The 15,434-nt window shown below is 39.6% G+C and overlaps 2 protein-coding genes across 2 annotated transcripts; one reads left to right on the top strand and one right to left on the bottom strand.

Annotated features, from left to right (window-relative positions):
• Positions 1-1,097: 1,097 nt before the first annotated feature.
• cdca5 (cell division cycle associated 5) lies at positions 1,098-2,488 on the bottom strand. Its single transcript, XM_086063353.1, has one exon. It carries the CDS (start codon positions 2,368-2,370, stop codon positions 1,597-1,599), a length of 774 nt encoding a protein of 257 aa, XP_085919479.1. The 5' UTR covers positions 2,371-2,488; the 3' UTR covers positions 1,098-1,596.
• On the top strand, positions 2,485-14,317 carry psmb2 (proteasome 20S subunit beta 2). Its single transcript, XM_086063354.1, has 6 exons — positions 2,485-2,702; positions 3,187-3,309; positions 3,387-3,457; positions 13,686-13,848; positions 13,946-13,995; positions 14,109-14,317. Exons 1-6 carry the CDS (start codon positions 2,612-2,614, stop codon positions 14,205-14,207), a joined length of 597 nt encoding a protein of 198 aa, XP_085919480.1. The 5' UTR covers positions 2,485-2,611; the 3' UTR covers positions 14,208-14,317.
• The last annotated feature ends 1,117 nt before the right edge of the window (positions 14,318-15,434 follow it).

The raw sequence follows: 15,434 nt of genomic DNA, 5'->3' as shown, positions 1-15,434 counted from the left end.
GGGCAGCCATTTTGTCACTTTCTGTCGACTGAAAATGACATCGCGGTTGCTCAGGTAATGAAAAATCACAGCTCACGTGTTTTCTACGTTTGGTCAGGTGACATTCAGCTGAGCTCTGATTGGTAGTACCTGAGCAACTGTGATTTCACTTTCAGTTGACAGCAAGTGGCAAAATGTCTGCCCCCTATATAAGATCAAGTGGATTTTGTTGCTTAATTCATATTTCACAGTTAATATTAACCAGAATACCATGTTTAGTGAGGGCTTCACAGAACACATGTTCAACATTATGTAAACAAAAGGTTACTCGGCTTCTGAACGTCACCTGACCAAACTAAGAAAACAAGTGAGCTGTGATTGGTCATTACCAGAGCAACCGTGATGTCACTTTCAGTCGACAGCAAGTGGCAAAATGGCTGCCCCCTCAGATGGATAAACACAAATGGATTTTATTGCTTAATCAATCACAGCTCAGCTTCTGAACGTCACCAAACCAAAACAGGTGAGCCGTGATTGGTCGTTACCTGAGCCCTGAACAACTGTGATGTTATTTTCAGTCGATAGCAAGTGACAAAATGGCTGCGCCCTGAGATGAATAAAAACTTGGTGGATTTTGCTTTTAATTCATATTCCACAAATGCAATATTAATCACAATACTGTTTTACTACTATAGTGGAGTTGCGAGTTTAGGAAACTGCAGCATAATTAGTTTCTCTACTTTCTAAGGAAATCAATGTTGTAAAAGTAAAAATTGCTTTGAACAGTCTGAATTACCCATACTATGTATTAAAAACATCAATGGCATTTGTTAATATTTTGGCTCCCTCTGAGGAGCCCGGAAGAGGTTATTTGGATGCCGGTGGATAGGATAGCGCTACACTTTTTTTTTATGCTGCACTGATATTCAGTTGGGTGAGTTTGACACACTGCCAAAAGTCTGTCATCAGCATGTCATGTAAAGTGCTACATAAAAAGCAGTCCATTTACCGTTTTAGCTGGTCAAGGATTTTCCATTAAAGCACACGCACACACAAATGATCACACTTAATATAAAAAATACAATCAATTCTGTTGATTTCAATGTCATGAGCCCAAATCACAAAAAAAATGGAATATTTATTCATGAATTAATGCAGAAATACAACAGAATTGTTTAGATAAAGGCTACTTGGCTGCAACATTATGAACGAGTGATTAAAAGTCCAGGTTTTTGCAGTCACTAAAATAAAACAAATTGAAAGAAGTAAATGTAGCCTACTTCCATTTTAGTCTTGAAGCTCACATGCTGTACTTGTATTTCGGTTTATATGCAAGTTGTTTTTCACATACTTGATATGCAATGAGCTAAACTGGGCCTAAAAGTGGGGGGAAAAGACCAGAAAAAAAACTATTTAAAGCGAAAACAGTTCAGAATAACATATTTGATTAACTCCAAATCACCCATCACAACACCTTACACCATTATATCAGAATTTACATACAGGAACAGGTAGAACATTTACATTTACAATCTGTCCTCTTAAACACGACATTTAAGCAGTCAGAGAGAGACAAAATCCCCTTCTTTTCAGTGTTTGTCAGTCTCCACATTTACTTTACTCCACAACCAACTCAAACTGCTCAGCCTCCTGGAACTCTGCGTTCATCTTGGCCGAAAGTGCATCCAGCTCCACGACGTCAATCTTCTGGACTTTCCTCCGGCTCCTCTTCTTCTTCTTCATCACCACCCCGGGGATGTCGAGGTCCGGACCGCAGTCCTCGGCGTCCAGAATGAAGGAACTGGGGCCAGCTGCGGTACTTGAAACTTCCAGAGCCGCCTGAGCTCGGCCCCCTCTGCGTCCCACCTCGGGGGTCTGTAGCATCTCGAACCCGAAAAGATTCTCCCGGGCGTCGGGACTGTTGAAGGATTTGTCGCTAATCCTGGTGTAGGAGCGACGTACTTTCTGCGACCACACCGCGTCGCGTGGATCGTCAACTGGCTGCTGGGGACCAGGCTGGACCGGCGTTGATGGCGGAAGGATAGGCGAGGGCACTGCGGCCTTCTTTGCACTGGAGGACCGTCCGCTCTTCCGAACAGAACCAGGAGTGGAAATCTTTTGCCTTTTCTGTTGGGTTCCATCCGACCGCCTCGGTGTGTTTTCTTTGTCGTGCACAGGTGCAGCAGTTATTTTCTTGGGCAATATTTTCCTCACGGTAATAAACCGCTTGACGGGAACATTACTGCCAGGCGCCATGTTGTTGCTTTCAGTGTTTACTAAGGGAGATGTCAGCCGCGGGGATCGTCTTCGCTGCGACGAGTCGTTTAGTTTATTCGAATCCGTCATCGTCTTGTGACTCGGAGGAGTTCGCCCCTTCATTCGATCTCCCATTGCATAAAAATGCTAGTCCACTGTTTAGAGATGAAAAATGCACAGCATTCCCAACACAGCAGCCAGCAGTCCGCTCAAAATGCCCGCCCGAGTCGCGTGCAAAATACGTCATTCTGTTTCCGGTGACGTTTCGACCCTGCGCCGACTACTTGTAACTTTTGCTGTGTAATCTGACCAAGCGATTCTATCGCGCGTCTTTTATATTCAATACTTTCTTTTAAACTAGCCCTCATCATACAGAATGGAATATTTAATCGGTATACAGGGATCAGATTATGTCCTCGTCGCTGCCGATGATGTCGCCGTCAGTAGCTTTATTCAGCTCAAGCAAGGTATGTGACAATGTGTTAGCTTAGCATAATATCATTACTACCCGGTTAAAAACTGTCATATGTTTATGTTAAACCAAGATGCCGAACGTCTTTAATGAAATATCTTTTTCACTCAGGTATGACGTTAGTTACTTTTTTGTTGATGTTCTGAAAGCGCTTCCCTTCGTTTATACGTTTATCCAGCCGGCCAGATTAAAATCTGCAGGTTTATGAACGACGAGATTTATTTTCCACTTTTGCCGTTTCCCATGTGGCTTTCAGCGTTTACAAGTACCTATGCATATCATATAAATATATTAAATATATCCACTCCAAAAATAGCTTCGTTAGACAGTGGACACGTTTGCCCCAAAATAACAAAAGTGAAAGTCATTGCGTTTTTAAACCACTCCATGTACAGTATTCAATATTGTATTCTTTCCAACAATGATTTAAATGTTTGAGATGCACTTCGTGTTAGTTGATCGCTCCCCTTATATTTCAGACGATGACAAGATGTTCAAACTCAGCGAGAAGATCCTGCTGCTTTGTGTGGGCGAGGCAGGAGACACGGTGCAGTTTGCAGAGTATATCCAGAAGAATGTTCAGCTCTACAAAATGAGAAACGGTAAGCAATTAAAATCGGATTGTAACGCTACTTGAGCAAGGTCTTGGTTGTTCATTTGGAGATGCTTGGTTTTGTAGGCTATGAACTCAGCCCAGCAGCTGCAGCAAACTTCACAAGAAAGAACCTCGCAGAGTACCTTCGAAGCAGGGTAAATAATATATACTCAACAGTCTTATATATTTTTTAAAAATCATTATTATTTTTTTTATAAAACACATGACTAATAGTCTTTACAAACCTGATTTGGCAACAGGGTGTTTGAATATAGGTGAGCTGATAATTTCACACATTAAGTTGTCATGTTGTCATTTTTATTTATTTGGTTTCACTTTTGAAACATTAGGTCCTAAAATTAGCTTTACACATTATTAGTTTATAATTAAGTGGAAGCATGTTACAAAGTAAAAAATCTGTTGCAAAGCATCAAATGTTTGTCATTTACCAGCCTTACGCAACAGACTATTTTAGTGTAAAGCAATATTTTCGATTGACTGACATAGAAACAAACAAATAAAAAAACAAAAATACAACCCTCCATTACATTGAATCCAGTTGTTGCAATTTGTGGGAGTCCTGTGCTTGTTTTTCTTCAACTAGTCGGTGCCATCAGGGCACAATGACAGATAATGGCACCAGAATTGAGAAGCAGAAAATAGAATAGAATGTTGGAAATAGAAGCAATGTAGTCAGTGCTTTTTTTTTTTAGGGGGGGTTGAATGCTTTATTGCTTAATTTGCGAGCCTGTTGCTACACAGTACACTGAGCTGACTTAATAAGTGATCATCACCTGTTGTTAATAAACCCTATTTTAAGTAGGACTGCTGATTTTGTCTCCTAAATGCATCTCTCTGTTTGTTGTTAGCACATGTAGCCTTTTCTCCATTATGAAGAAGCTTGTGGGCTAACTTTTTTACTACTGTATCAAGAGAGAAGAGCCATTTCACATGAATACAGAGGCATAGGCGTCTGCACCTAATTTTCAAATTATAACTTCTTTCACACTCTGGTCAATTAAATATTTTTTGTTCAGCCTCTCTGGGTAGCCCAGGACTAAATTTCCCACAGACCGGTAGGAACCACTGGTCTACAGAGAGACACTCCTCGGACCCAAGTTAAGATCTGTACCACCTGCTGGACCTTTCATTCCAGATTCTGATTGGGTTTTTTTCCTCCCTGGCCTTCAGTAATTCATTGCTTAAATTTAAGAGTGCCACATTTTCAGCAGTTTTCATACTAACTCATCAGAGCTGTTATCTGTAAACTTTCATATGCAGTACATCCACTTGGCATTGGATGAATACATTTAGTCATATTGATAATAACTGGTTTCAGCCGCCTTTAAATGCCACATGTAAAGATTTTGGTCAGTGCTTTATGAAAGTGTTAAATTAAGATTGATTGCATATGAAGAGTTTATCTTTATTCTGACCAGTCCAAGGCACACTTGTATTTTGATTAGACTTTCATTTAACATCTTTATGTGCCTCAAACTCCTACACACTAATAGAGGTGACTTTTATTCTTCTTAGGTCTAAATGTGGACAAAACCCTATGATGGAGTGACCATACCGAGTACTATTTTGTAGTTTTAGGTGTATGCAAAGTTCTCAAAACATGCCAAGACAAGACATTTCAGCTGAACCTGATAATGAATTTTGACATTAGTTGGTTGGAGATGATTCTCCCTTTGTTAGATGAGCCCATCCCGAGTAATTTTTGGTTCTGAATCCAACATAACAGAGGGTTTTAAAGGGGAAGTCAACCTTAAACATTTCTAGACAATAATATGTTATATGTGACCTCACTAGTTTAAACATGATATTCTGATTAATATTACATTTGTGGAATATGAGTTAATCAACAAAATCAATTTCCGGGGGCGGCCATTTAGCCACTTGCTGTCGTGTGAAAATTACATCACAGTTGCTCAGGCTCAGGCAACGACCAATCACAGCCCACCTGTTTTCGGAAGCTGATCTGTGATTGGTTGTTACATGAGACCTGAGCAACATTGATGTCATTTACACTCCACAGCAAGTGGCAAAATGGCCGCCTTCTGACATTGATAAACTGCAGGATTATGTTGCTTAACTCATATTTCACGCAATATTAACCAAAATACTGTATTTAAACTAGTGGGGCTGCATAGAACATAATATTGTCAAGAACTTTTTTTTGGGGGGGGGGGGGTGATTTCCTCTTTAACGTACAAGTTCTTGTGACAGAGATTAATCACAATATTGCAAATGTTGAAGTGAACTCTTGTTAATATTTGACTTTAGTTTTTTGTGCTAAAACTATTTTTGTTCAAACATTGTGGTCATTTGCAGATGTCATGACGCTCCAACTCATTTGTTTGGAGTTGTGCAGCTGCTTCTTTTCACAATAGCAGAAGGGTGAAAATAATTACAAAAAACAATTAGTGTGGCCGGGAAGGGAATGTGGGACACATCGAGCCAGGGATAGGGGTGGCGTAGCGGGAGGAGGGGAGGGGAGGGGATTGGAGGGAGGCTGTGGGTGTCCCAGCGGGGACAACATATACTCAGTGGACCCACACTGTACAGAATGGAGTGTGAGAACCAGTTGGCATCAATGTACACATGACTTGAAATTCTCTAGTACAGCTGGGAATTGCTGTATTACTGTAAAGAGCGTCATATTTCACTGTATTCAAATGTAGGGTTGTTCCATACCACTTTTTTTTTACCGATACCAGTAAAAGGCCATCACTGATATCAAGTACCAATACTTTTGATTTAAGTAAACAGTTACCTGAGGTTAACACAGTTTTACATTTCACCTTTTATTGTCCATCCGATTAAAAAAATAAAATAAAAAAATAAGCCGATACTCTGATAATCCGATCCCTAAAATGAGCACCAAATGGAATGCAGTGTGCTGTCATTGCCTGTCAATAAGAATCTTGATTATTATTATTTTTAATGACACTTGTGGTCTCTCCACATTCAATCAATTCTACTTTAACATGGATGAGGGCAGACAGTTCTCTGACCTAGTGTGCCAAGCTCCACCCTCCAAAAACTTACTTAAATATACTAAACATACTCCATGTGGCTCCCCAACAAACAAGGTACTGAAGATTATGGAGGACCTAAAATGTCAATAAATAAAAGTGAAATTAAAGACAGATATAATAAAAAAAATAAAAAAAATTAAAACAACAATAAATATAAATGCAAATTAAAACAACAAAAAATTATATATACATAGTATGTATATATGATTTGTGGTATCATCCTGACTATCATCCTGACTATGATGGGTGACTACCGATACCAGGTATCGGTGCCAATACCAGTCTTATTTTAAGGTATCGTACTAGCGGCGATGACCTATACCATTATCGGCCGCCCTCCTGCAGCCATTTTACGATCAGGGACTAGAAATGAGAAATTATATGAATACAAAGTTGCCATTCATTTTTGCCATTTTTTTAAAAAACTACAACCATTTAAAATTCACACTAATACATGTTAAATTGTAAATATAGTTCAGCGTTGTTGTAAAACACCATTATGTTTGTTGTATATACTGTGTTTTTATGAAATGGGCGTGTGCTTCAGATCTTTCCGGTGAACTGCTGTTCATATAGCGCCTCTATAATGGCGCAACACTGCAACTGCAGTTAAAATGCATTGCTGTTGAGCTCAATTAACACAGCTGGAGCGCTGTGTTGAGCGATATCAGTGGCTCAAGCTGGAGCTGGCAAGCAAAATAGGCAGAGGTGGCCGCCTCTGAATTTTGTACACAGGGAAAACCCTGCATACATAAATAAATAAATATATATAAAAAATAAATGTGGAAATAAATTCAAAAATAAATATGAAATAGATTTAAATATCAATTAATCAATAAAAAGGCACTGCTCTCATATTTATTTATTTCATGCTGCCAGCATTAAGTCCGTCATGGAATGTTATTCATATGAGGGGGCGGTCCTAAGCATGTCTGTGTATTTCTTTGTATTTAATTTTTGAATTACGGTATATTTTAATTTAAATTTTTATTTTCACTTTTATTTATGTATGTATGTATGTATTTATTTATTTAAAATTTGAGCATTTTTAGTCCTCCACAGAAGAGAGGCCTGATTAGGAAAATTTATGACCGTATACAATAGAAAGTCTAAAAAATGCTTTTCGTATAATACTGCTCGATGGAAATGAAGCTATATACAGCCAAAAAGAATCCTCAAATAATTTGCACATGGAAGAGGGTTTCAGGATCATTTGTATTCAGTCAAGGTTGGAAAATGTTGAGCAGAAAAACATTTTTATTCATGTCTTGTCATCCGCTGCGAGGGAATCTTTATTTTTGTGCCTCTTGGTTATGACTTTGGCTTTGTGAGCGCAGGATTTATCAATACGGCGTTCTCTGGAGTGCTGAGAAACCAAATCCAAAGTATTTTTTTTTCCCAACCAGCATCCCACACCTTCCTCCAGCTATGTTCCCTCATACATTCTGCAACCTCTAGAGTATCCGGACATTTGCAAATTTTGTTGGATTAACAATTTTTTCTCTTAGTTATATGGCCTTTTAGATCTGGAACATCAACATTTCGCAATCAATTTTCTTTTGTTTTAATTTTGGCTCACTAAATTGTTTATGAAGTGTTGAAAATGATAACAAAAAGCTCAAACGGTGGACTCTTTCTTTTTTTTAATACTCTGCATCTGCCAAAATCATGCACTGCACTAATGAACTCGGACTTTAAGATGGTTGACGGAACATAACATCATTAAGTATCGATTTGTATGAAGCTGCCCGTAGCCCTAACCTTTTGTTCAGTTGATGTCTGGGCAACTGTCCCAGATATTTGCGAATTGGTTTTAATTAATTTGATTAAATCACAGCAGATTAATATCTAACCACTGCAAAAAGAGGATTTATCAAGATAATGATTTGTTTTGTATCCCAATTGTTACTCCTCGATCCTCAAGTCATCTTTTGAGTGCATCCCCCTCACCCCCTCCCAAAAAATGATCACCGCTCTGCCAGCGTATCCAAAGCCCTAGGTTAAAAACTACTGGCTGATAAATTAATCAGTGCTATATTGTTAATTCGTATGGCCTTATTCCCGCAGGATACATTCCAGATGAGTTCTATAGACTGAGAGATGTCATACTCCAGTGGCCGCCGACCACCGGGAGGTGTAGTTAACTCTCGTCAGCAGAGCGTGTCTGAACGGAGGAGTCCAGACTTGGCTTACGGAGCGCCGTGCTTACCAACCTGCCGTCCAGGAAAACAACAGGGCCGCGTTATTAACCTCTGGAGAACCGCATTTACTCCAGCTTCAGGGAGAGCGAGAGAGGCGCGAAACAAAGACAAAAATTGGCGGTAAACCTAATCACCGGAGGCCTTGACAAATCCGCATCAGTAATGAGGCGCAGGATTCGGCGCAGAGCGAAAGAAGAAGTTCAAAGCTGATATGCCGTCCAATCCTGTATTCGGGAGCAAGTTTTTTGTTTTTAAGTGACAGTGATTAACTGCAATTGTAGCAATTATACATGTTAGAGTACTTCAGGGAGCTATAGCACAAAATATTTGACGGCATCCCCCAACAGTGATCAGAGATTACCCTTTCGATAGATCGTTCTGTCTGTAAGGCCACAGCAACAGTTAGCGTTCCACAGCTGGGCCCATATGTGATGGTGATAAATTTCCAACACAGGCACACAATGGGCACAAATAATTACCGGCACCATATTGCACACAGCTCAACGGCTCCTGCACAGATGAACAATTAATACAACAGATTGAGGAGAAATGCCAATAAAGAGAACATGCCCGGGGACATGGTGCAAAAAAGGGGGGAGAGGAGTGGGCCACAGTAAGTGAGGAAGGAAGGCAGAGCTGAAACTTGGAAGCAGAGTTTGAATATTGGAGCTTTGTTTCTGTGCTTTCTGATTTTTCAAAAATATTGTTAGTTGAGGTTTGGAAGGTTAACTCATTTGCGCCCAAAAACGTATTTATAAATTTGTTTGTTTTTTAATGTTTTTTTTATTTTTTATGCTTGGGCATAAAGAAGTCTTTGATGCAGCCTCTGACCTGAAGAGGTCGCTTAAAGCAATGGTAGTTATTACAAAAACGGCTAACTGGTGGCAGCAGAGTATAAGAGATCAATCAGGGCCGTGTTGCAAAAAGCTGTTTCCCCCCACTGTTTTAAACAGATTTGTGAATAATGATGAAACTTGGCTATTTTCTAATGCTGAAACGGAAACAAATACAAATATATGTTTTTTCTTGATAAAAGAAGAGACTCTAATCTTTTGGTAGGTTCCATGTTTTTATAGCAATAGAAGATAATATTCTGTGGGCCTTGCAAAAGCAGTCAAAATCTATTAAAACAGCCAGGAGCGAAGGGGGTTGCATCAGTGAAAATGGCTGGGAGTGAATGAGTTAATAACTGGTGCCAGTTTGGGCACGTATACTGTCAGATCCATAAATAGTGGGACATAAACACTATTCTCATCTTTTTAGCTCTTAACATCACCCACAGTGGATTTGAAATTAATTGAACAAGATGTGTTTTAACTGCAGACTTTCAGCTTCAGTTTGAGGGTATTTACAATACATCCAAATTCGGTGAATGGTTAGAAATTACAACAGTTAATAAATATATATACGGGTCATTGACGGATAAGTTTGCGTGATGATGCCCATTTTATGAATTATCATGTGGTGCGGCCAAAAAGAAAGAACCAATTTGGGACTTTTAATTTGAAATACATTTATAGACAGGTGTTTGTATATAGCTATCAGGTTTGTACTGTCTCACAACTATGTGAAAGAGTTGCCCTTTTAGCATTTGGTATATAGTGGTCATATTTGGACATCATGTTGTATGACCTGATTCCCCACCCCAACAAATACTATATTTTATTATTATTTTTACTTGTGTGGCTAGCGATTGTGTTTTATTTAGATGACTAATTGTTAGCCTCATAACTTTGACTTAAGTTGAAAAAATATTGTGGTGCAACCATTGTAGAAAACTTTCCATGATAGATGTATGTTCTAAATTATAAATGTCCTAAATTGTAGATAAAAGTACAATTGTAGATAATGGTAAATAATAATAATTACTAGGGGTGTCAGGCGATTACATTTTTTAATCATAATTAATCGCATGAGTTCAATAGTTAACTCACGATTAATTGCAAATTTTATATCTGTTCTAAATGTACAATAAAATATTTTTTTATTTTGTTTTTATACTCTTGTTAACATAAATGTGGAAAACAATGTTATCTCATAGAAATATGGCTGCATCTTTTAGTCATTGATACAGTAATTTCATAATTCATAAAATTTAGTTAAAATTAAAAAGTACTGTACTGTAAAAAATGAGTGTGATTTTGATCTGTGTTGAGGTCATTTTTCTGCCACTAGATGGCATAATTGCATTTGTAAGACATTGGTGACAGCTCAGAGCTATCTAATCTTTAACATGAAGTAACTTGTGAAATTCTGCACATTTTTAAAATTGTAAAATACAACTTGACCCCAGTCTCCACAAATTAATGCATTATTATTAAATGTATTACTGCTAAATTTTTGACGTGGACGTGTCTGCTGCGTTGCGACTGGAATTCCTTTAGTACAGGCTTTCCAAGTAAGTTGCGGTCATTAAAAAAAATGCTGGCGTCAAAGAAACTTCAAATTAACTCAGAATTACCGCACTCATTTTCACAACCCTAAATAAATATTTTGTGTGTTTGTATTATAAATTAACTGTGCTGGGTCTGGTGGAATCCGTTAATGACCCATATGCCTTCAATTTGTTGAGGATCCTGCTCCCTTTTGTCAACAGTTTGTTATTGTTGTAAAGATCCTTCAAACGTACAGATTTTCATTTGGATGTGACATAAAATTATCACCTACAAATGTTTCTTGTTTGTGTTTTAATACAAACGTGTCGGCGGAGGGAGGTTGATTGGATGATGCATATTGTTTGTTAATGTGAATCAAGGTGTGAGTTCAGGTGGCAGGGTTATTAACAAGGTGCCTTTGAGGTGACATGGGAAGGTTATTTTGATGCCAGGTCCGTATTATTGTTACATTGTAACCAGTGAGGCAGGTGTCTGCTGGGTGGGGGTGATGCCACTGGGGCGTTCGCACGCTCACAGAGGAGTGAATGCGCACGTACGTACGCGTACGCGCACGTGCGCAATATTCGGCCGTACCTGCTGTGCACACACACACACACGCGCGGTTATGCTTTCGAGTAGTGAGCGCGTGTGTTTGTGCGAGGCTGTCATTAACACTCACACTAAAGCCCACTCCACAGGGGATAGAACAATCATCCCCCTTGTGGCAAATATAACGCCAACACAAGTCACAGAAATAAGCAGGTCAAATGTGAGCTAAATTGAAATGGCAGCGCAGGTGTTTAGATCGCAACCCGCCCGCCTTGAATGAATCACCTCGCTGCTGAAAGAGGGAGCGTAATACTGTATTATTGTTTTGTTTTTCCATTCGGTGCTAATCAAAAACACTCTTTGTCTGTCAAGCATATAGGCTTGAAGATGTTTTGAAGCCCTCCAAATTGTTGTTTTGTTTTTTTGTTTTTTTTAATTGAGGAAAGAAATTAGTGTACTGGAGGGAGAGAAGAGGCTGGAAGCGTGGAAGATGTAATTTCTAAAGATGGAGAAGGGGCTGCTAGAGAAACGACTTAAGAAGTTTTTAATGAGCCCTGGCGTGACTCGGGGGCTCGGGGTGAAAGCAGCGGGAGGGGGGAGGAGGGGGCGAGCGAAGGAACGAAGCGGGAGGGAGGGGGCGACGGAGGAGGCAACAGGGGTGCTGACTTCCAGCAGATGTCACACTGCAAGTGACTAAACCCCCCCAAACAAATACACTCGCACATGCACACTTTTGCCCCACGTCCATTTTTCACGCAGTAGAAAATGGATGAAAATCCTCCCAAGCTGAAACGTGGGAGCTCCTTTGGTTGTGATGGAACACAAGCCAGCATACTTTAACTCATTCCCTCCCAGCCATTTTCACTGAAGCAACCCCCTTCGCTCCCGGCTGTTTTACCGAATTTTGACAGATTTTGCAAGGTCCACAGAATATTCTGTTCCATTGCTATAAAAATCTACCAAAAGAAAGATTAGAGTCTCTTGTTTCACCAGGGAAAAAAAGTATGTTTCTATCTGTTTCCGTTTTGTAGCCATTAGCATTAGAATATCGCTAAGTTTCATCATTATTCACAAACCTGTTGAAAACACTGGCAAAAAGAGCTTGTAGCAACATGGCCCCGGTTGATCTTTTATACTCTTTTATACCATTGTTCAAGCATTCTCTTTAGGTCAGAGGCTGCGTCAAAGCCTTCTGTATGCTCTAGCATAACAAAAACATATAAAAATGTATAAATACGTTTTTGAGAGTGAAAGACAAAGTATTAAGAACACATTTTTACGTTTTTTGGGTTTGAATGAGTTCAAGAAAGTATCTGTGAGGTTTAGTGCCTGCTGTACAATCACCTCCAAAAGTAGTGGATCGGCAAGCTCAGTTCTTTTCTTATTGTTTTTGTTGGGTTTCAGACCAAAAGTCGCAGATGAGACAAAAGTTCGGAATTCCTGAGGCAGGCTACTGGAGGGAGGAACAAAAGTAACAACTGATTTGCATTTCCTGTCTATCAGCCAATCACAGTGATTGTCACCTTCGTGACATTTGATCACTCTGATTGGCTGTTAGCTAGCGAATCAGCACACAGGGAAAGAACAGGTCGTGACGAATGCGGCTAAACAATTTTGCTCAATTTGCATATTATCACCCTTCGCATTTGGACATAATTATAATGTCTGGATAGAAGATCAAGAAGTTCACTTCATCACCATGTTTCAAGAGAGACCAGCATTGTGTGACTTTACCGTTAAAGCGTATGTCGGTAGAGTGACGAAAGCCGAACTATGAGACCCAAGTGGATATATGAGGTGGGATTTACTTTTATATTACACGGTACTCTGTAAAGAGCCTCAGGGAGCACATCGTGAGTGAAAACGATAGCGGTAGGCTTTGTTTACGTTTTTTTGTATCCCGCCCGTGTAGTGATGAGCGCCCCCTGATGGTATGGAGGTCTATTACTTCTCATGCATGTACAGAAGGTAACTCGGTGTGTATTTATGCCATTTTTCCAGCGTGACATTTGGTTAACGTTGGATTGGTGTATATGGGCTTTACTGCCAATTATGTCACACGTATTCGCAGGACAAAAACACGCCGTATACCGTGAAAATGAAAACAGATATTCCATAGTATTTACCATCCATATTCGCATTCTTTTAAACTTTTGTTTATATGATATGATATATTTGTGATGCCGAGTAGCCTTCATCCTGACCTCTCTTCAGACGCCATATCACGTCAACCTGTTGCTGGCGGGCTACGACGACGCAGACGGTCCGGGTCTCTACTACATGGACTTCCTGTCCTCGCTGGCCAAGGCCCCCTTCGCCGCCCACGGTTATGGCGCCTACCTCACGCTCTCCATCCTTGACCGCCACTACAGACCAGGTGCGCGTTGGCCCACAAAAGCTAGTGTTAATCGTCTCCTCTTTTTTTTTTTTTTTTCTCCACAATTTATCGTCGACTTGCCCTTGTGTTCTTCCAGATATCAGCAGAGAGGAAGCAGTGGATGTCCTGAAGAAGTGTATTGAAGAAGTTCGTTAAGATTTTTAATATCGTGTCTTTAATTGCTATTTCTCAGTTGATTGTTTCTCATTGCAGCTTGACTCGATTTGTTCTGATGACGCTGTTGTTTCTGCCTCCACCAGCTGAACAAGCGCTTCATCCTGAACCTTCCCTCCTTCACCGTCCGTTTGATTGACAAGGAGGGCATCCATGACCTGGAGAAGATCTCTCCCACCAAGTGACCGCTCCCTGCTTTAGCTACCAGCAAATCACAACCTTTTTCTTTTTTTTTCTATCACTGACCTCCTTGTTCTTTCTGTTCCAATAAAAAGTGACGCGCAGTTGAGATATACGCTCTTTGTCCCTGTGGTGTTTTTCGCTATGCTCTCTAGTTTACTCATCTGCAACATGGACAGAGAACACGCTCCTGGCTGTGTACTTTTGCACTTGAATTCAGTCAGTGTGCAGTGGACACTTGCTCATTCTTGTGCACTTGGGAAAAAAAGAACATGTACGTGGGGAAAGAGTGACCAAAAGCGTTTTGGAAACACAAGTGCATAAGAAGGACAGATGTGTTGATTTTTGAAGGATGGGTGTACCATATGAACCACGACTCGGGCCCTTTGTTCAGTATAGCTGTTATAGGATTTTGATAATGTACTGGTCAATTTTTTCTGGGACTATTCGTAAGTCTTCGGTTGTATTTGAAAGAAAGGCTCCACTGTCCTATTATGGATCTGTATCAGATTCTACACTATTGATAACCACCTCAACTCATAATGATGAATAAAGTCTTAATCACCCCTGACCTGTGCGGAGGTTGGTCAAAAATGTTTTTGCTTAAAAAAAAAAAAAAAAAGCTTCTTAGCAAAAATTTGATTGTTGTCAAAAATAACTGGTGTTATCTAATTTTCCCCATAATTATTTTTAGATGAATACTCTTTGGGAACTTAATGGAATATTTATTTAAAAAAAAGTAATTTAAATGTTTTTTTAAATTTATTTGCATTAAAATGTCTTACAGATCTTAGATGTAAAATATATAACCTGAGGCAGTCGTGGTTCATTTTGTCTCTTCTATCAATATTCCTCCATTTTCTTGGCATTATGCATCCATTTGAAATGGTAGATACTAGGTGTGTGCCAAAAAAATCGTTTCTCATAAGAATCGCGATTCAGAATAGATTTTAAATGTCCCAAAATCGAGTTTATTTAAATTATTTTATACTGTCTTGCCTTTGTCTGTGTGTGCCTTTATTTGGAGCGCTGTTCGTGTTGTACCACTGTTTGGCCACTGAGGGTCAGTGTGGTTCCACGCGGTCTAATACACTGTTAAGTTGTAGCCACATTAGAGAGTAGAAGGAAAAAATCACGATCAAGTTATTCCAATACGTTTTTTTTTTCAGCGTGGAGCCGTTCTTTTGAGTGATAAAAGTGCGGCGACTAGCGTGCTAATTAGCATTAGCGAG

The sequence above is a fragment of the Leptonotus elevatus genome, chromosome 19 (genome assembly GCF_054856555.1).
Source record: "Leptonotus elevatus isolate MCC_2025b chromosome 19, RoL_Lele_1.0, whole genome shotgun sequence".
NCBI lineage: Eukaryota > Metazoa > Chordata > Actinopteri > Syngnathiformes > Syngnathidae > Leptonotus > Leptonotus elevatus.
This window is presented reverse-complemented; position numbering and strand designations above follow the sequence as displayed.

Excerpts from the sequence above, each read along its gene's own strand:
- cdca5 (XM_086063353.1), bottom strand. The coding sequence starts at position 2,370 with ATGGGAGATCGAATGAAGGGGCGAACTCCTCCGAGTCACAAGACGATG.
- psmb2 (XM_086063354.1), top strand. The coding sequence starts at position 2,612 with ATGGAATATTTAATCGGTATACAGGGATCAGATTATGTCCTCGTCGCT. Across the intron at positions 3,310-3,386 it reads GCTCTACAAAATGAGAAACG|GCTATGAACTCAGCCCAGCA; the intron begins GTAAGCAATTAA and ends TTGGTTTTGTAG. Across the intron at positions 13,849-13,945 it reads TGACCGCCACTACAGACCAG|ATATCAGCAGAGAGGAAGCA; the intron begins GTGCGCGTTGGC and ends GTGTTCTTCCAG.